The sequence below is a fragment of the Passer montanus genome, unplaced genomic scaffold (genome assembly GCF_014805655.1).
Source record: "Passer montanus isolate IOZ18808 unplaced genomic scaffold, ASM1480565v1 scaffold60, whole genome shotgun sequence".
Taxonomy (NCBI): Eukaryota; Metazoa; Chordata; class Aves; order Passeriformes; family Passeridae; genus Passer; species Passer montanus.
In genome coordinates this window covers 1499896-1517341 of record NW_024371038.1, presented here as the reverse complement: position 1 = coordinate 1517341, position 17446 = coordinate 1499896, and the positions used below count along the sequence as shown (strand labels likewise).

Below are 17446 nucleotides of genomic sequence, written 5' to 3'. Positions count from 1 at the left end.
TCCACCTGCTGCTGCTTCAGAGGAGCGAGCTGGCAGCATCCCACAAGGACTTGGTGTAGTCATGGAAGTCCGTCTGTGTGTTCCTGCTTTCATTTTGATTCCTGTCATGGAGCACTTATGGAAGCTGAAAATTTGTCTTCACTAATAGTAGGGAAGATTTTATGTGTAACCTCGATATTACAGCGCTTCCCACCATGAAGGAGGGAAGCGTGGGGAACACAAGTTCCTTCGATGCCGAACCTGTAGTGTGAGAAGCGCTCCTTGTGGCGGCAGCACCGGATCCGGCCGAGTGCCCGTGCCGGTGGCTGGGAGGGCGCAGCGAAGGACCGGGGCACAGGACAGGGGACAGGCAGAGTGGCTGGAGCAAGGCAGCTGTGGAGGGGACAGTGCTGCAGCCTCGCTGGGGATTGAGGCAGTGCCGTGCTCCCTCCTGGCATGTCAGGACTGCCCCGGCTCTGCCCAGCTCCACACGGTGCTGGTGGCTTTACTTCAGGGTTTGAATCACTCCAAATGCACAGCTTTCTGTTATGTTCATTCTTTATCGTGTTCCTAACTCCTCATCTCCTAGTATTCCTCCAGAAGCAGGATATTGATATTTTAGTTTTTTTGACAAGAAATACAATTATAGATGTGCTCATTTCTTTACCTGTAAAGAACCTTTAACCTGTAAGCCCTGCTGCTTCACTTCATGGAGTCTGAGTTTATCATCCTTTATATATCCACACCCATTACTTAGGGGTGTTTTTTTAATTCTGCTGGAACAACAGAGGATGTAAAGGTTTTAAAGCAAGTACAAAGATGACACACAAAAAATGACAGTGATTTTCTTTATAGTGTTGTAAAAGTAGTTTTGCCATGTAATTGTGAAATGCAACATAGAAAAGAGGACTATATAGATGATGACCATTGGTGTGACTGCGCCACTTTGAAAGACTTGCAGGTTTTTTTAGTGTAATTCATTTTACTCTTTTTACATCAGGATAACTTTACTTAGTATATTTTGTTTATCTGACCTGCCTCTACAGCCCTTATTCTCCAACAGCACGTTTCCAGTGAGCAGGTACAGAAGCACCCCGTAACATGGCAAAACCAAAGGGCAGGGTGTAAAGCCCAGGGCCTGGCTGAGCCACACTCGAGGCAGGGCTGCTGTTTGTCCGTGACGTGTGTCACAGCCACGTGTGTCTCTGTGTGCAGTACAGCCACACGTACGTGTGATTTCTGGGGAGCTGTGACTTAACGTTGGTGTGAAGATGGATGTCATTCAAGTGTGGGTGACAGTGGCGATGGCGAGGAATGCCTGCAGCTGCTGGGTGTCTGGGAGCAGTGTATCCTCTTCCCTGCCCGACAGTAACCCAGTGTGTAAACCTGATGGTTTCCCAGCGAGCAGCTGATGTTGTGTTCAGTGCTGGGTCTACATAGAAGCCAAACAAAAGTGCTTCCTTGTGTTTTACCCTTCTGCTGTCAACAAATACTGTACAGACAAGTTTAGGTACAGCTGAGACTGGTGGCCAGGTGGTGAATTCCAAAACAGCTCAACTTTTGAACGCCTTCAGGGAGAAAACTTGACTGAGCAGAAAAGAGGGAAGGCTGTAATTTCTCAGACAAAGCATTAGTTGCCAGAGATAGGCTTCTGAGATATTTGGCTATTTATTTTATTGAGATATTTATGTCTAATAAAAAACTGACCCTTAACCAATTCTGCTTGTAACTGATGACACTGGATGAAACCCCCTCACAATTCTAAAATCTCAAAATCAGTTTGTTTTTTATGAGCAGTGTCTTTCTTATTAAAGATTGTGGGAGAATATTTTGACAGAGAAATACCCACACAAGGAGAAGAAAATACCCTGTTGCAGGTTTCCTGTCAGTCTTATGTGTAGCACAGCTTTAGGCTAACCAGAAATGTACAATGTTGGATGCTTTCTCAGATCCTGCTCTAGTTCATTTATTTAAATGTCTTTTTTTTTACTGCATGCCAGCGAGCTCCCTTGCTTAGCCAAATGTCCTCTGTGTCTCACAACATAAAGTGTAATTGCGTATTTAAAATTGGGAAGGAGATGTGAGGAAAAGAGTAGCTCCCTTGCTTTCTACTCTAATGCTACTAGTTTCTACTCTGGGACTAGTACTTGAAATTCCTCACATTCTTCTCTTGTTAACAGTATGTTTACTTTTCATCACTGTGTTATTAGGATTAACAAAAGTCATTGCTTCAAGCTCATTTAATTTGAATTTAGTGAAAGCAAACTACCTCCTGCAGCCTGTAGGAAGCATTCCTCTGCCATAGAAATGTATTAATTTGGAAAAAGCAGCCACCAAAAAACGTGAGACCCAATGACCATTTTCACCCCTATGTTCAACATCACCGTGCATGCACTGCATTCTAATGAAGTACCTTATGTTGCAAATTCCAGGACAGTTTGAATAATCTGACAGTCTGATTAACATTTCAGTCTATCAAAGATTTGCATTCAGTGCCAAGAAGCTCTTTTTATGTATACTTTCTAAAGCATGGGCTTGCAGACTGCAGATATCCCTTCAAAACATCATTTATCCAAAGAAATAGACTTTGCTATTTAGTCCATTTCTGCATCTGCAGCAGAACTTGCTTTCAGAGAATCCAGACTTTTCAGAATTCCAAGTTTTTAAAGAAACCTCTTGCATGTGCTGTATTTAAGCCTGTTGCCTATCAGAATACTGTACTAAGAGTAGTTAGGTAAATATTTCTTTATTAAATGATTAATTCCATAAATAAATTCTTTTAATTCATTGAATATAAAATTAAAATCATTTACAACTTATTCCAGTATTACAGGGGCTGGAAGGGGTAAAAAAAACTCAGAGGAAACAAACAAACAATAAGCTACAGTTTGATAAATAAAATACTCAGCTTTAAAACAACTGATTTCTGTTTGCCATTAAACTACAGTTGGTACATAATAGCTGCCACTGTGAACACCCCACAGGTGCCCACCTCAGGAAGGAATGTAACTTCCAACTTGGTTGGGAAAGAGTGGGAAAAGACTGAAGGAAGGGGAAGAAGCATAGTCTTAAATTGAACAGGATAGAAAAGTTTTCATAACCGGAACAAAACATTAATCTGATCACTTACAAACAGAAAACAGTATATAATTAGATAAGGTGCTCCAAAAAGAAGCAGTAAAGTTGCTCCAGTATTATGAAGCTTTAAGTATGCTTAAATCTCTGTTGCATTAGTGTCCAGTTGCACAGTGCACTCCTGTAACATCTCGATGTTGCCCTCAAATGGGCAAGGCACCACTTCCATCAAAGGTCCTTCCTCCATGGCTGGGTACTTCAAAATTCTGTTTTGCATCCCACCCCCAACACAAGTTAGTCCCTAAATTTGTGAATGTCGTTGACTAGTCTGTAGTAGGGATAGGCTTCATTGGCATGAGGACAGTTGTAGTTGCACCGGCAGGACTGGATCATCATGACACTCTTGGTGAAGGTTTCCCCGTCATCGCAGCGGAACCTGACCTTGACAGTCCTGGTCTGCTGGGGTGTGCAGCACCTGCCATCCACGCAGGAGCCGCAGTACTTGGGCCGGTACTTCTTCACACTGGAACATCCAGCATAAGTAAACCTCACCGGGGAGGGGGATTTCCTTGTCTTGGTACATTTCTTTCCCTTCTGCAAAGGAAAGGCGATAACGTTATTAGCAGGAGATTCGTTTGCAGCCTTTACCCCCTACCTGAAGCAGCTCAGAAAGAAGAGGAACACCAGGAGAATCTGTATTTACCTTTAGGGAGGCATAGCTGGGCTGGCCACATGGCCTCACTTCACATATCCTGGTCTCTTTGATGAGCTTGCAGTCAGGATTGTCGTTTGTCACCCTTGTGGAGATGCCAGTTCCACACGTCTTTGAGCACTGGGACCAAGAGGTTGTTTGCACGATGCATTTGGGATTCTCAAACGTTCGGCTTTGTGGCTCGGATCCAAAAACTGGAAAAGAAGAGGAGGGGTTAGTCTAAATATATTCTTTCACTAGGTTTCTTTCTTAGACCCCTTGGGGTCTAAGGTCTAGCCACCCTCTAGCCTCCTCCCCTTAACTGTCACCCAGATAAACCCACACTCACCGGGTAGCATTTTCAGGCCTCCCTTCACAATGGCAATTAGCTCATTGTTCCTGGTTAATTCGCCTTCGGAATCATCCGGACCAAACTCTTCGCTGAAAAAGCCTTCCAGCTCCTCCAGTGCATCCTTGCTTTCGTCACAGACCCACTCCTCGCAGCACTGCCCGGGGACTTTGACCAGCCTGGGGCTGGAGCAGCCCAGGTTGGGAAGAGAGAGCTCCTGCGGGCAGAGCGGGATGCAGCCCACAGCTCCATCTATGCACGTACACTGGTGTTTACAGTTCGGCTGGAAGCTCTCGCCGTTCTGGTAGATTTTGGAGTTATATTCACACGGTCTTCCCTCGGACTGTGCTGCAGAGATCAACAGGAAGGGAAAGAAGGGGGTGAGCGGCGGGAATCGCTGGTTTAAGAGCAGGTATTTGCTGGTCTGTTAAACTCAATGTACGGCGGAGCTCCCTACAACCCCCCGGGGACGCGGGGCCAGAACAATAACTTAGTCAGGAATCACTTTTCCTTATGTGCGTTTAGCGGAGCCCAGACATACTGAATCGCATTCCAGACTGCTGAAGTCATGTGCCTTTCTGCCAAGCTACCGACAACAAAGCATAACCATACATGGGCTCGAAATTACCGAACCCCGGCACCGCGGGGCGCGGGGTCCATCCCGGGGGAGCGGGGTCGCCGCTTACCTCTGCAGATGCCCTTCAGGGCGGCGGGGCTGGCCCCGAAGTTGCACTCCAGCCCCTTGGTGTGGTCGCAGGGCTGCGATCGGCTGCAGTCCTCGTTCAGTTGCTTGGCGCAGACCTTGCAGCAGCCGCAGCCGTCCGGCACCAGCCCCACGCCCGGGGCGCACTGCGGCGTGGCCGCCGGGCACTGGCACACGGCGGGGCAGGGCGAGCCCAGAGCCTGCGGAGCGGAGCGTCCGGTGAGCGCCGGGAGCCGAGCGGAGCCACCCGACCCGCCTCCTCTCCCTCCCTCTCTCCCGGACCGCGGGAAGATCCGCGGCACTTACCAGGCGGGCCAGGCAGAGGAGAGCGGCCGCCAGAGCGGGCCGGGTGCCCGCGGAGCCCATGTCCAGCGCCGGTGCAGCGGGAGCCCGTGCGAGCGGAGAGCGGGAGCGCGGCCGGCGCGGTCTGAGGCGGCGGCGGGCGCCACCCCCGCGCTGTGACGCGGCCCGCAGGGTCGCCCGGCCGTGCCGGGGTTCCCAGCAGTTCCCGGAGCCCGGGAGCCGGCGATGCCCGGCGGCACCGGGGCCCGGCTCCCGGGCCAGGACCGGGATGGCCGCGCAGCCAGCAGCCCCCTCAGCCTGTGGACCCCCGGGCTCTGTGCCCCCCACTCCGGTGGGCGCCCTTGAGTTGTATTCCCTCGTTGAAGTTTAATATTTGGGGATAGGGAGGAGAGTTTCAGCTTCTGTTGTGGCGTCTTTTCTTTTCCTGGCTGTAAGTACTTCCAGATGGGATTTAGACCCCAGACGTAACAATATTTCCATATTTGGTATAGCAGTAGCCCGCATTTTTCACATTTTTCTGCTCTGTTATCCAACCACAAAGCATTCTTGACAGCTTCAGATGTTGTTAAATATAGCCTTAACTTCTGTTCCCAGGGCAGGAAATTCTTTGGAATTCCTGTTTTTCACGCAATCTGTCTATCATGATTTAGGAGAACTCTGCTGGAGGAGCCAACTGGCGTTCTGCTGCAGTTCGCTTCTTTATTGAAATAGCCCAGCAGTTGGGTCTGCTGCCCAAAGGCGCTACAATGAGTCCCCATTCCAGGGATTTTTCTTTGCAAATGAGATTACTGTTCCCAACACAAGTTTGGGGTTTTTCTTGTCGCCTTCAAGGCTGGAAGGTAGAGAAGCCGGATTCAAAGGAGAGGCGAGAGCTTGCAAAACCCCCTGCAAAGGCCATGAAAAGTGGAGGGGAGAGGGCCGGGGGGACAGCGGGCGGGTGGGGGATGCGGAGAGGAGGGATGTGATGAACCTGGCCGCGGCATTCCCGTGCAGCGGTGTCCCTGCGTGCCGCCCGCCCGGGCAGGGCAGCAGCCGCAGCCCCGCCGCTCCCAGGAGCCCAGCCCGGTCGTCTCGTCGCCTGCCCGGTGCCACGGCCCAAAGGGTGACAGCAAGGACGGTGCGCAGGGCTCCGGTAAGTGCCGCGGGCCCGTGGGCTGTTCCCCGCGCATTCCCACCCCTGCGGGAATGATGAGGCGCCTGTGGGACCTGCCGGGGCCGCGGCCCGGGGGGGCCCGTCCGGGCCGGCGGCAGCGCTGCGGGGCTCGGGGCAGCGCCGGGCGGGCTGGGCTCGCCACCGGGCACCTGCGGCTGCCGGCCCGGCCTGGGGGCGAGGACAGCCCGGCCCTGCCTGCCCCCGCTCTGCCCCCGGCCCCTCAGCAGCTCCGCGGGCGGCGCGGCGCCGGACCGGAGCGGAGCGGACGGGGGCTAGGACGAGGCGGGGTGGGCGCTGTGGATGGACAGCCTCTCCCTCAGAGGGATGCCGTGACCCCGGGGACGGGGCGGTGCCAGGGCTGTCCCGCGGGGGACAGGATGACGCTGCCTGCCGGGCTGCGGAGCCCCGCTCCTCCCGCTCCTGCCCAGGGGTGTCCCCGCGGCCAGGCCGTGCCCGGCAGAGGGGCTCATGTCCTCAGCACTGCGGACCCCGGCCAGGCCCCTGCCCGGGCCAGGCCTGATAGACGGCTCCCGTTACAGGGTTTTCCCCTCCTCAGTTTCTTGTCTTCATGGCTTTCTTTTCACTCAAGTAAATTGACTTGACGTTTTGCTTTGTGGTGGTTTAGGGAGGTGGGAAGGAAAGGTGTTGGGATGAAAGCTCCAGGCACACTTTGGCCGGAACTTGTGCTTCAGAAAGCGGCAGTGGTTTTGTTCATTACTTGTATGCCTCAAAATTTGGCCAGAAAAAACAACAGCTGAGAGGGAAACCCAGTCCTTAGTGATATGCAGCTCCCTGGAGATTGCCAATATGTACCATGTAGTGCCATTTCTGATGACAGAAATTATTTTGTGTGTCCATCAAGAATTGGAGAGAGCACCAGCAAGCTTTGGTGGCTGCCAGTAATGATAGTAATGACTTCCCATCCCTACTGATTTAACTGAGCCCCAGCTGGTGACAAGGAGGAACAGGGCTCTAGACTTCCAGCTATCCACTATGTTGGTTTTCTCTTGGTTTTACAGGTGTATGAGTTTTTCTGTGCTGCTTCAGTTTTAAAAATCCAAAGTACTTTTTTAGATGGGGAATCTGACTGCTACATTTTTTCCAGGATAACTCTTTACACAGCAGCAATATGATGATGAGGAAAATGTTTTTGATTCAACACCTTGATTTATGAAAATTTTGAAAAAAATTCAAAAATTTTGAAAAAGAAGATGCTAACACACTGTTGTGTGTGTAAATTGGCCAGTTTTGCTTTTCAGGGATTTATGCAAACACTTGTTTGTTTAATTACATTTAATTTAAGGACATGCACCGAGCATTTTCTTTGATCGATGGCTTTCACAACATTCAGCAAATGCCACAGGAAAAGTCAATGAATAGTGCCTTTTCTCACTTGGTTTCATGTCTTACCACGTATTCACACAACTTTGATGGGAAACTAACTGACCCTACATTTGCTCAAGAAAAGGTCACTTCAAAAGCTTTGAAGAACCTTTAAACAAACCTGTCCTGAATTTCAAGTAGTTGACAACACTTGAGATAGGTTGAGTTTGTTTGGAGTTCAGGTTAGACTGTGACCCTTTCCCTGCACACACTTCCCTGTCTCAGACCATGAGCCAGCATTTGCACCCCAGGCTGTGCCTACATGTCCTGGATGTACTTCAGGAAACAGGAAGAAGTTTGCAGTATCTTCCTTTTTTAGATTTTGTTCAACGTAATGTACTGTTCCAGAACTTTGTTTGCCTACTGGGAAATAGCCCCTGCATCATGTCATGAGGAATGCTTTACTGGTTTCTCACTTTTAGTGCTGTGGGGAATCACTGGGACCTTGGCTAATGCAAAGCAGGAATTTGACGCTGTTGGCTTTCATAGCAGCTATTACAGATTTACTGAGTATATCCTGTCATTTTTACAGGCCTGTGTCTCTCCAGGGAAAGGACTTTACAGAGAAACAAATCAAGAAAAAATAACTGGCTTAATTTCCCTCCACCCAGCAACAGTTCTTCATAGCTGTACATAGGGACCGTGGAGCAGCAAGAAGGGTTGTGTGGGACAGAGGCTGCCCGGGTGCTCCCACTGGCAGTAAGTATCCAGCCCTAAACTGGAGCACACCAGAGGTTTACAGCCATGTGGACTCTGGAGAAAAATCTTACTAAATCCAGAATCCAGCCCTTTTTTTGTACTGTGTTTAATTTCCTCTTTCTCATTCTCTTTTGTGGATCCATTGCTGTGTGTTTCTTCCATTTCTCCTGCTCTTTCTTCTTTTTTTTGTTGTTCTACCACATCCTTCCCTCTTCTGCTATGTCCTGGTTTTTGCTGGGATAGTTAATTTCATTCCTAGTAGCTGGCACATTGCTGTGTTTTGGATTTAGGATGAGAAGACTGTTGATAGCACACTGTTTCAGTTGTTGCTGAGCAGTGCTTGCACTAAGTTGAGGACTTTTCAGCTCCTCCCCCCACCCCACCAATGAGGCTGGGAAGCGCAAGAAGCTGGGAGAAGACACAGCAGAGACAGCTGATCCCAACTGGACAGAGGGACATTCTGTATCATGTGACACATGGTCAGTGTGTAAACTAGGGGGAGGCTGGCCAGGGGCTCCTGCTTGGGAACTGGCTGGACACTGGTCAGGGGATGGTGGGGAGTTGCGTTGGGCATCACTTGTTTTGTGTGTTCCTTTTTCACTATTACTATTACTTTGCATCCTTTCCTGTTCTGTTCAAGTGTCTCTGTCTAAGCCATGGCTGTACTGTTCCCCCTTCCCTCCCCAGCCCGCTGCAGCCCGTGAGTGGCTCTGTGGTGCTCAGCTGCCTGCCGGGTTAAACCACGACCGTGTTTACCTACCTTGGGCTGGGCCTCTCCCGCAGCCTCTGCCAGGCCGCTGGTTCCTGCTGCACTAAATCAGTCCTCCCTGAGTCAATGGCTCCTCTCAGTCACTCACAGGAGGTGCAAATCCAGTGGGGCAAATTAAGCATAGCAATGCACAGGCAGAGCAGCCAAGTAGCCAGGAGGCTTCGGCAGCTAAAATTCAAGTGGGTTCAGAAGTTTTTCCTTGCTTTGATTTGTTCAGAGTTTATGCTGAATTCTTTTGAGTATGGCATTTCCTATTTGTTTTCTTCCTCTTCCCTACTGCCCTGCCTTCAGCTATGCTCATGCCTGTCAGTTTTTGTACAGTCTGTGCCTTGCTTGTGGTTTCCAATATGTGGGGGTTTGCTTTGCAGTATTTGTGCAGTGAGAGACACTGTGCTTTGTAAGTGTGCTGCATTTTCCCCTGGCTGCTGTCAAAGTGTTGTGGAAGTTCCCATTGTGTGGAATTGCAAGGGAGACTTATGAGCCTCCTCATCCAGCAGAGAAAGAGAGAGAAAAATCTGATGTCATATTCAGTTGTGCTTATTTCTGCTTTGGTGTGTGAGCTGCATGGCCATACTTGCAGCTTACATGGATACAAGGATCCCTGCAACTTACATGGACATAAGGGACACAGCAATGTGACAGAGGCAGGAAGCATCCCTGCTGATGGTCAGGTGTGGCATGCTCCTGTTGGGCTGTGTCTGTACTGCATGGCTTCCTCACATCGAGCTGGATGCAAAAACATGCAGCAGTTACAGCCAGCTCCTGCTCAGTTCCTCCCCAGTCAGAGACTCAAAACACCTTTGTCATGGTCATTCAAGGATCTGATATTAACTTTACTTCAGCACCAGTGACTACCATTACCTCAGTGAGATGAGTGAATTGCTTACACATTTTCATCTACTCTCATGCAGGTGTACCTCAACACTAGGCTACATCCAGAAGATGCAGTTTGCATCAAGTACCTCCCTATAGATGAAGTTTGGAATGCTGAGACTACTGTGGGCTGTGTCACTCCATGCCACAAAATAAAAATCATCGGGTGGCTCTAGCTACACCTGGCTGTGCATGTATTTCTTAGTTATGTCTATTGTTTTCACCCATGCAGTCATGAAGCTTGCAGAGGGTAGCAATATAGCCTGTAATCTCTTTATAAATTCCAGAAAGGAGTTCACAGCTGCATCTCATGACTTATATGAAGGAGGCTGAGGTGTCAGGGGCATACACAGGTTATTCCCCAGCATCTGCTGAGACAAAAGTCTCAGGCAGAGATCTCATTGCAGAGAATTCATCATCCCAAGTGACTGCAGTAGAAACATCTTAACTTTAAACTTCGGTCTTCAGAGTGCAGGATTTCCCAGTGGATCAATGCATGACATCTGCTTAGAGAAAATAACCATGCTCAGAAGAAAGTTACTGGTGATCTCAAGGAATTACTGGAGCCAGCTGAACCTGAGATTGCAGTCAATTGGGCTGTGCCTGAGAAATCCTTGATCAAAGCACATACCCAAGCTGTGATCCATAATGGTCGTCAGCTGCAGTCTGCCTTAGTCTACAGCCTAACTGCACCTTGGAGACAACCAGCTCCTGCTTGTATCTGCATTGTGGGACTGTCTGCTCAGAACATGCACTCTTTGGTAGATTCAGGTTTGTTTGTTTTCCTTGTCTACATTTAAAATATATTACAAACTCTTCCCAAAGGTGCTTTCTTTCATTATAATTAATAATCACAACTACATTTCCTTGAAGTTAGTCTGTGTTAAGGTAAGGGAACCCTTTGCCTTCTTGCTGATGCTTTCCCTCTCTCCCTCCCTGCTGTTTATGACCTGACAGAATAGTTTTCTCTCACTGATTTGTGGACATTCAAAGGAGTTGCCTAGCCTTTGATTTTATTAACAAGTTTTTGTAGCTATTTTCTTGAAAAAAATAAGTATTGATTAATTATTGATTAATTAATTTTTTTCTTTGCATGCAAATGGGAGGAGAGGCCTGCTCTGGTAGGATGCTGAACATGCTCTGCCACACAGTGCTTTCTGTCACTTACTGTGCTTTCCAGGCTAGCTGCTGGAAATGTCACAGGATTAATTTCAGAATCCCCTAAGGTCCCTGTTGGCTTTGTCCAAAATCATTACTCATTCTCTGCTATGTACTCGTTTTCTGTTACTAAAACACAGTGAGACCTTAGCTGTGTTTGCTGCATTACTGTTCATTTCTATTCTGCTCCATCTGCACTCCTACCCTTTCCCCCCAGTATGTTGTGTGAGCACCTTGCACTGGCAGCTAGCTGTGTTCTTCTCTTGGGCATGCTTATGTCATGAGCTAAGTGATGTGAGGAAGCCAGCCACCACTTCCTCCAGGGATATCCACTGCTGGAAATTAGTTGCTTCTGCCTCTTGCTTCCAGTCTGTGATAGTGCAGTGGAAAAATCAATAGCAGACAAATAATTAGACACGATGTCATCCTTGCAGATAGGGAGGACTTGCAGGCAGACAGCAGATCATGTATGTGCCTTAAGAATGTTTGTGGAGATGGAGTTGTCATCCAAGAATGTGCAAATAGCTGCCCATCCCAGTGCTGCATGCCTGTGATGGGGAAGAAGTGCTAAACCATCTCTAGACTTGACTAGCATACAAACACAAAAGATTGTTTTGTTATGGGGAGCTATATGGGGAGTTGGGGTGATTTTTCTAGGTGAGCAAAGAAGAAACTACATTAATGGAATGTTTCTTTACCTTCTCTCTGCTGGGGGCTAAAATAAAACTGGAGGGAGTGGGGTGGTGAGAGCTGGTGGGCTGCTCTGAGGGAGGGTGCACACATGGGCTCCCTCGAGCAGCTGTGTGCAGGGTCTCAGGGAGAAGGACACCTCTGAGCCAGCCAGGAAGCCTGTCTACTGCTTTCCCAGCCACCAGTGTTCTCAGGAAGTAGAAGGTTAGCAGAGGCTATCAGCACACTGCTTTGATGCAGAGACTTTTTTATGACTGCATTAATGTGACTTTTCCTGTTGTTGTATGTATGTTCCTAACATAATTTATGGGTCCTGGTGTCAGTGTGGAGATGAAACCAGAAGCTCTTCTGCATGGAGCTAGCATTAAAAGCTAGCTGATATACTAATTGTAGAAGAAAATTAGTGCTGGCCACCAGTTATTTACTTTCAGATAAGTTTGCTTTGTATTTTAATTCTTTTAACATTTTGCATCCATCTCTATTCTTTTGTACACACTCGCACGAGTTTGCCACTGTCCTCTCCCACACCCTAACCTGGAGTCTGCTTCTGTGGCCCCCCATGAGCTCAGATCTCAGACTTACAGGATAATTTAGGATCAGAGCAGAAAAGTGGTGGATAGGATGGGTCTTTCAGGTGAGCAGTGTGTGATAACATGATAATGTTTGTAACTGGTTCTGAGAGGAGAGCCTCTGCAAGGATGTGGAGCCTTTAACAGTGCCATGTCAAAATAAAAATCATTGATTAAAATTGTGCCTCGCTTGTGCTGCTAAAAACACTTGTAGATTGTACACACTGAAAACAGTAAATATTTAATGTACAGGTTTACTTTTCCTGGTTTATAGAAAGCTCAGTGGGCCTGACAGAGCAGCTAGACAGATGTGTTTATAGCGTGCTCCCCGGGCAGGTACAATGCTGCAGTGTTTGGCCTGTGAGCTCTGCAGGGACATGCTTAAAAAAATAAAAGTGTTCCATTTACATTGGGGGGAAAAAAATCCTGAGAATGTTTCTATTAATATTAGCTGGTGTAAAATCCCAAACTCTACATTTCAGGCCTTCCATACTTGAAAAATAGAGGACTGGATGGCAGGGATGTAAGAAGTGCTTCCTCTCCTGTATAGCCAGGGAAAGGACAGTCATGGCCAGTTCTTGTGGCAGGAGAAGATGGTTGTTGCTGAATTGCCCCTGATGAAGGTGGGGAGTGCAATGAAGGGTTCAGGAGCGACCAGGGTAGCAAACCCTGTGCATGGGGAAGCCTGGGTAGGTGGGGATGCAGGCCACAATGCAGTGCTTGTGGTTTTCCACAGACAAGGAGCTGGTGCTCAGGACCATGGCTGAGATCCTGGATGTTTGTCAGGAGGCAGATTTCTAAAAGCTGAGAGGAGCCAGATGCTGTGGGGAAAGCAAAATGTGCAGAACCCTCCCCACCCAATAGGTTGGACACACCTCCTACACACGTGAGATGTTGACAGGAATGGTTGGGAACCCACTTCCACATTCAAGAAGATTTTTTTTTTATATGTTAGTTTTGACATTGGTTGAGCTATTTTCTGAGGACTAGCTTCTCTTCCATTATACTGACATTAAAGCTGATATATCTGGTCAAAATTAATGGCATCAATTAATTAGCACCCATTGATTAACTGAAACAACTGACATTTAGGTTTTGGAAAGTTCCCAATGAATGGGTGGCTGCATCTGCCTCTCTCTGATTTCCTCAGAAGTTATCCTTGGTTGAGAAGTGATTTTATTTCAGTAATCTGATTAAATAGTTGGCAGCTTTTGAAGAAAAAAAACACCCTAAACTTTTAAAAGGAGATCTCGGGCTGATTAACTTCTCATAAAAGTTTTTAGTTGAAGAAAAAGTGGAGTTAGGAAGCAGAAGCCTGTCTTAGGGCTAGCTGAGCACTTTATGATTAAATACATATAAGTATGCATTAAAAAAATTTAACCGTCATCTCAGGTGTGTGAGAAGGCCAGGTGAGATGGCTTTGCTTTCTTCCCAGCTTCACCTGCCAAGGACATTTTTCCTGAGTGCAGGTGCCCTGCCATCCTGGTGACACATGGGGCTGGGGCTGTCCATGGGTACCTGTGGAGTGCAGGCCAGCACCATGGTGGTGAAGGCAGCTCAGCACCTCTCCTTCCTGGGCCTTCCAGCTCAGGGGTGAGGGGCTGCCTTTGCCTTGAGCCCTGGCTGCAGCTCCCTTGCCTGCCAGCTCCTGTTGGGACAAGGATGCACAGACCACCCCGTTGCCCAGGGGAAAGGAGGGTGCCAAGAGAAGGGGGATCCTGGGCTGACTGGCACTGCCACAGCAGCACTTGGTGCCATTGCACATCCAGGAGAGGGGGCAGAGCAGCACCATCTTTTCTTTGCAAGCTGACCACAGCCCATTTTCATTTATGGTCCTCTCACACCTCTTTGCTGTGCATCAGTTGTGAGCTCTGGCTCAAGCAAACCCAGCCTGGCTGGACCCAAACTGAGACTGATTCCAGCAGTCCTGCTGGCCTGAGGCAGCCTGCTGCCTGCTCCCTGGAGCCACATTCCCTGCATTTATGACCCCCACGTCCCTTGATGCTGGAGTGGCACACAGGGCTGCAGTAAAGCAAAGGCTCCTGCCTGGGCCCCCCAGGGGTAGCAAAGAGCACATTAACCCACTGTGAGACCTGGCAAGGACTGGTGACTCTCAATGGGTTTTATGGACATTCTTGCCCAAGTATCACACATTCAGGAGACTACACAGTTGATGCACAGTCAGCTCCTGAAGGGCATCTGGCACGGTGACAGTAGCCTTAGAAAATGAACTAATTGTCAGCTCCAGTCTGGATGTCACCACTATTTTAATGCGAATGGACTTTTTCCTCAGCCAGCCTCCTGTCTGAATGGGGAGCACAGAAACATCCCAATATTTATGGGATTTTAACTAGATTAGTTACAAACCTATAAAGCAAAGAAAGAGACAGTTCATCCAGTATTGGGGAGGGGAGTGTTAAAAATGCCACCTCAGATAAAATATTATGGGAGTTGAGTAACTGTAAATAAGGAATTCGTCTATGAAATAGCTTCTTATGTGAGCTTGGGATGAGGGCCAAGAGAATGTCTAGGGCTCAGGGAAATTTATTAGCCCAGATCAACGGGATTTCTGAGACTCGGGAGATGGGATGGCAAAGAATTTGCCTGTTGGAGTCTGCACTTACTCCATTCATGCCTGAAGCAGGGCTTTCACCTATAAAACTTTCAAGATGGTTCGTTTGCATGTTTTACATTTTCTTGGTTCTCATTAGCAGCTGCAGTTCTGACCTGGAACTTGGGAGAGCTGGGTTCAAGCTCTGGTTTCCAGAGTCTGCCAGCATGGCCTTGGACAAGTCATTCATTTCCCTGTGCTTCCTCAGTGTCTCTCTGTAGACAGGAGATAAATGTTATTGCCTGACTCCTGGGGATCAGGAGGGTGTGCTGAGGATGAGGTACCTGAAGCAGAAGTGAGAATACAATGGGTGCTTGTGAATGATAGGAGCATATGCAGAGCAGCTACAATACACAGGCTGACCTGGCCGACCTTGTGTCTTCAAGAGGAAGAATGGTATTTTTTTGGGGAGCAGTAGGTCTTCCCTTTGATTCCAATAATTTTAGTCAATGTCATGATTTTCACTAGTCAGGCATCTTTATTTTGTATCCTCTGCTGGAGCAAGCTGGCTGTCCTGATGGGGTCAATGGTATCCTGATAATATCAGGATAATAGAATTCTTGCTATGGATTTATTTTTGAAAAGGCACATGTACTTCAACAGCACACAATTTGGGAACCCACCACCTTTTATCCCTCAACTTTTCATCTCTCAGTTTCCTGTTTACATCCTTCTGCTATTCTTTGTCTGTATCCAGTTTTTTGTCTGGGTTCTTCTAGATGTGTCTTCCCTTTTGTCTTCTCTTTGGTATTTCTGCTTCCACTTCCACCCTCACTTCCATATTTTGTCTGTGTTTTATTTTCCTTATGTTCTTGGAACCCATCCTTAACCTCTCCTATATATTTCCTTTTTACTCTCCCTAGAGCCAAGAGCTTTTCAGTAAACAGCATCCCTCCCCTCTCCCTTCTGACTCATTGCCCACTGACAGTGGAAAAATTTCATCATGAAAGTGATGTAAAAATCTCCCAGTTCAGAGTGCAGGGTAGGTTAGGATGACCTTGCTCCGCCTGTCAGGTGAAGAGCCACAGAGTCTAATTCCTCAGCCAGTGCCTGATTGCCAGTGTATCTCTCATGCCGTGGTCTTTGCTCCCACAGCAGTTTAAGCACCTCTGGGTGTTGTGGGGATGCTGCCCCGTGCCCTGGATCCTCCTGCTCCTGCACAGTGCCTGTTGGAAATGTACTCAGGCAAAGTGTGGGAAAACTCTCAGACTTGAACTCTGCTTTGTATTTCCATGCCATATGAAACTCATTGAATATTTGCCGTCCCTTCACATGGCTGCTGCTCTTGGATTGCACTGACATATGTGAAATCTATTTGGTCCCTTTTTTAATATGCTGCTTACACTATAAATACAAAAGCAGGCAGTGCTTCTGAAGAGAAATAAATGTAATTGTGGTGGTGGTTGTTGTTATAAATAGTGCAAAGGATTTAGAAGCTATTTAGTCTTTTTGGGCAGGATCCACAAGTGTTCTGTGTATTATAACCTTAAAGCTCTTGTATTTAGCTATCAAAACTTCCCAGTTGTGATTGGTCCAGTGTGCTCATTACTGTTTGGCTCCAGTGCAGGGTCAGGATGCTCTGCTTTTCACAGGGGAAGAGCTTCGTCTCCAAGCCTGTGGTGTGCTAGATCACATCTGACCTGTACCTGCACACAGTACCTTAATCATGCATCTGCATGTGTAACCAGTCTATTTGCATAAAGAGCCATGGTATTTCCACACAGGAATTTTTGAGGTTTGTTCCCAAAATTAGTGCTGCATTTTTCCTCTCCTGGAGTGAAATGCAAATATTTATTTATTGACAGAGCTGGAGCTGATCATTTTCCCTGTCCAAGTCTGAGATGTCTGTTCTGTCAGATGAAAACAAGTAGTATTCTGATTTATTTTTAAAGTGCATTTGTTCGTACTGCATTTAAAACAATTAGTGCCTGCGCTCTGCCAGTCCCAGCAGAGTGCTATATATATATTTGTGTGTGTATGTATATCAAAAGGGGCTGAACGCCCAGAAATTCTCTTGGCAGCCCTGCTGTCTGGTTAGAAAAGGAAGTGAGCCACAAAATTTGAACATTCAGTTCTGAGACTTGAAAGCTTTCTGGATTTTATTACTGACTCAACAGGGTTTTCATTATGTATGTGGCCAAGAGGAGAGGTTTACGCAAGAGGAACATATTGTAGTTGAATATGTTTGTAATTTTACACATTGTTAAATAATTGAGATAACTAGATGTCTCCTAAATGGACAAAATAAATTAGGTGTTAGTGGCACTGTCACTGTGGCACAGGCAGTCAATATGAAAGAGTGGCTGGCCCCATCCAAAAGCTAATTTCCAGTGCAGAGGGACCTGATTCAGTTGCTGAGGGACTTTTTGCTGTTGATGTGAAGGAGAGCCATCTTTCCCTCAGCTTGTCTTGAAGTCTCTTGCTGACTCTCAGTCTAGCCT

At 47.6% G+C, this 17446-nt stretch overlaps 1 protein-coding gene across 1 annotated transcript; it reads right to left on the bottom strand.

The window, feature by feature from the left end:
* Nucleotides 1-2709: 2709 nt before the first annotated feature.
* CCN1 (cellular communication network factor 1) lies at nucleotides 2710-5238 on the bottom strand. The gene is made up of 5 exons (XM_039727176.1): nucleotides 5104-5238; nucleotides 4781-4997; nucleotides 4095-4442; nucleotides 3758-3960; nucleotides 2710-3648 (listed from the first exon to the last, which is right to left on the bottom strand). The coding sequence occupies exons 1-5, from the start codon at nucleotides 5161-5163 to the stop codon at nucleotides 3349-3351; spliced, it is 1128 nt and encodes a 375-aa protein (XP_039583110.1). The 5' UTR covers nucleotides 5164-5238; the 3' UTR covers nucleotides 2710-3348.
* Between the last annotated feature and the right edge of the window lie 12208 nt (nucleotides 5239-17446).

Excerpts from the sequence above, each read along its gene's own strand:
- CCN1 (XM_039727176.1), bottom strand. The coding sequence starts at position 5,163 with ATGGGCTCCGCGGGCACCCGGCCCGCTCTGGCGGCCGCTCTCCTCTGC. Across the intron at positions 3,961-4,094 it reads AGGCCTGAAAATGCTACCCG|TTTTTGGATCCGAGCCACAA; the intron begins GTGAGTGTGGGT and ends CTTCTTTTCCAG. Across the intron at positions 3,649-3,757 it reads CCAGCTATGCCTCCCTAAAG|AAGGGAAAGAAATGTACCAA; the intron begins GTAAATACAGAT and ends TTTCCTTTGCAG.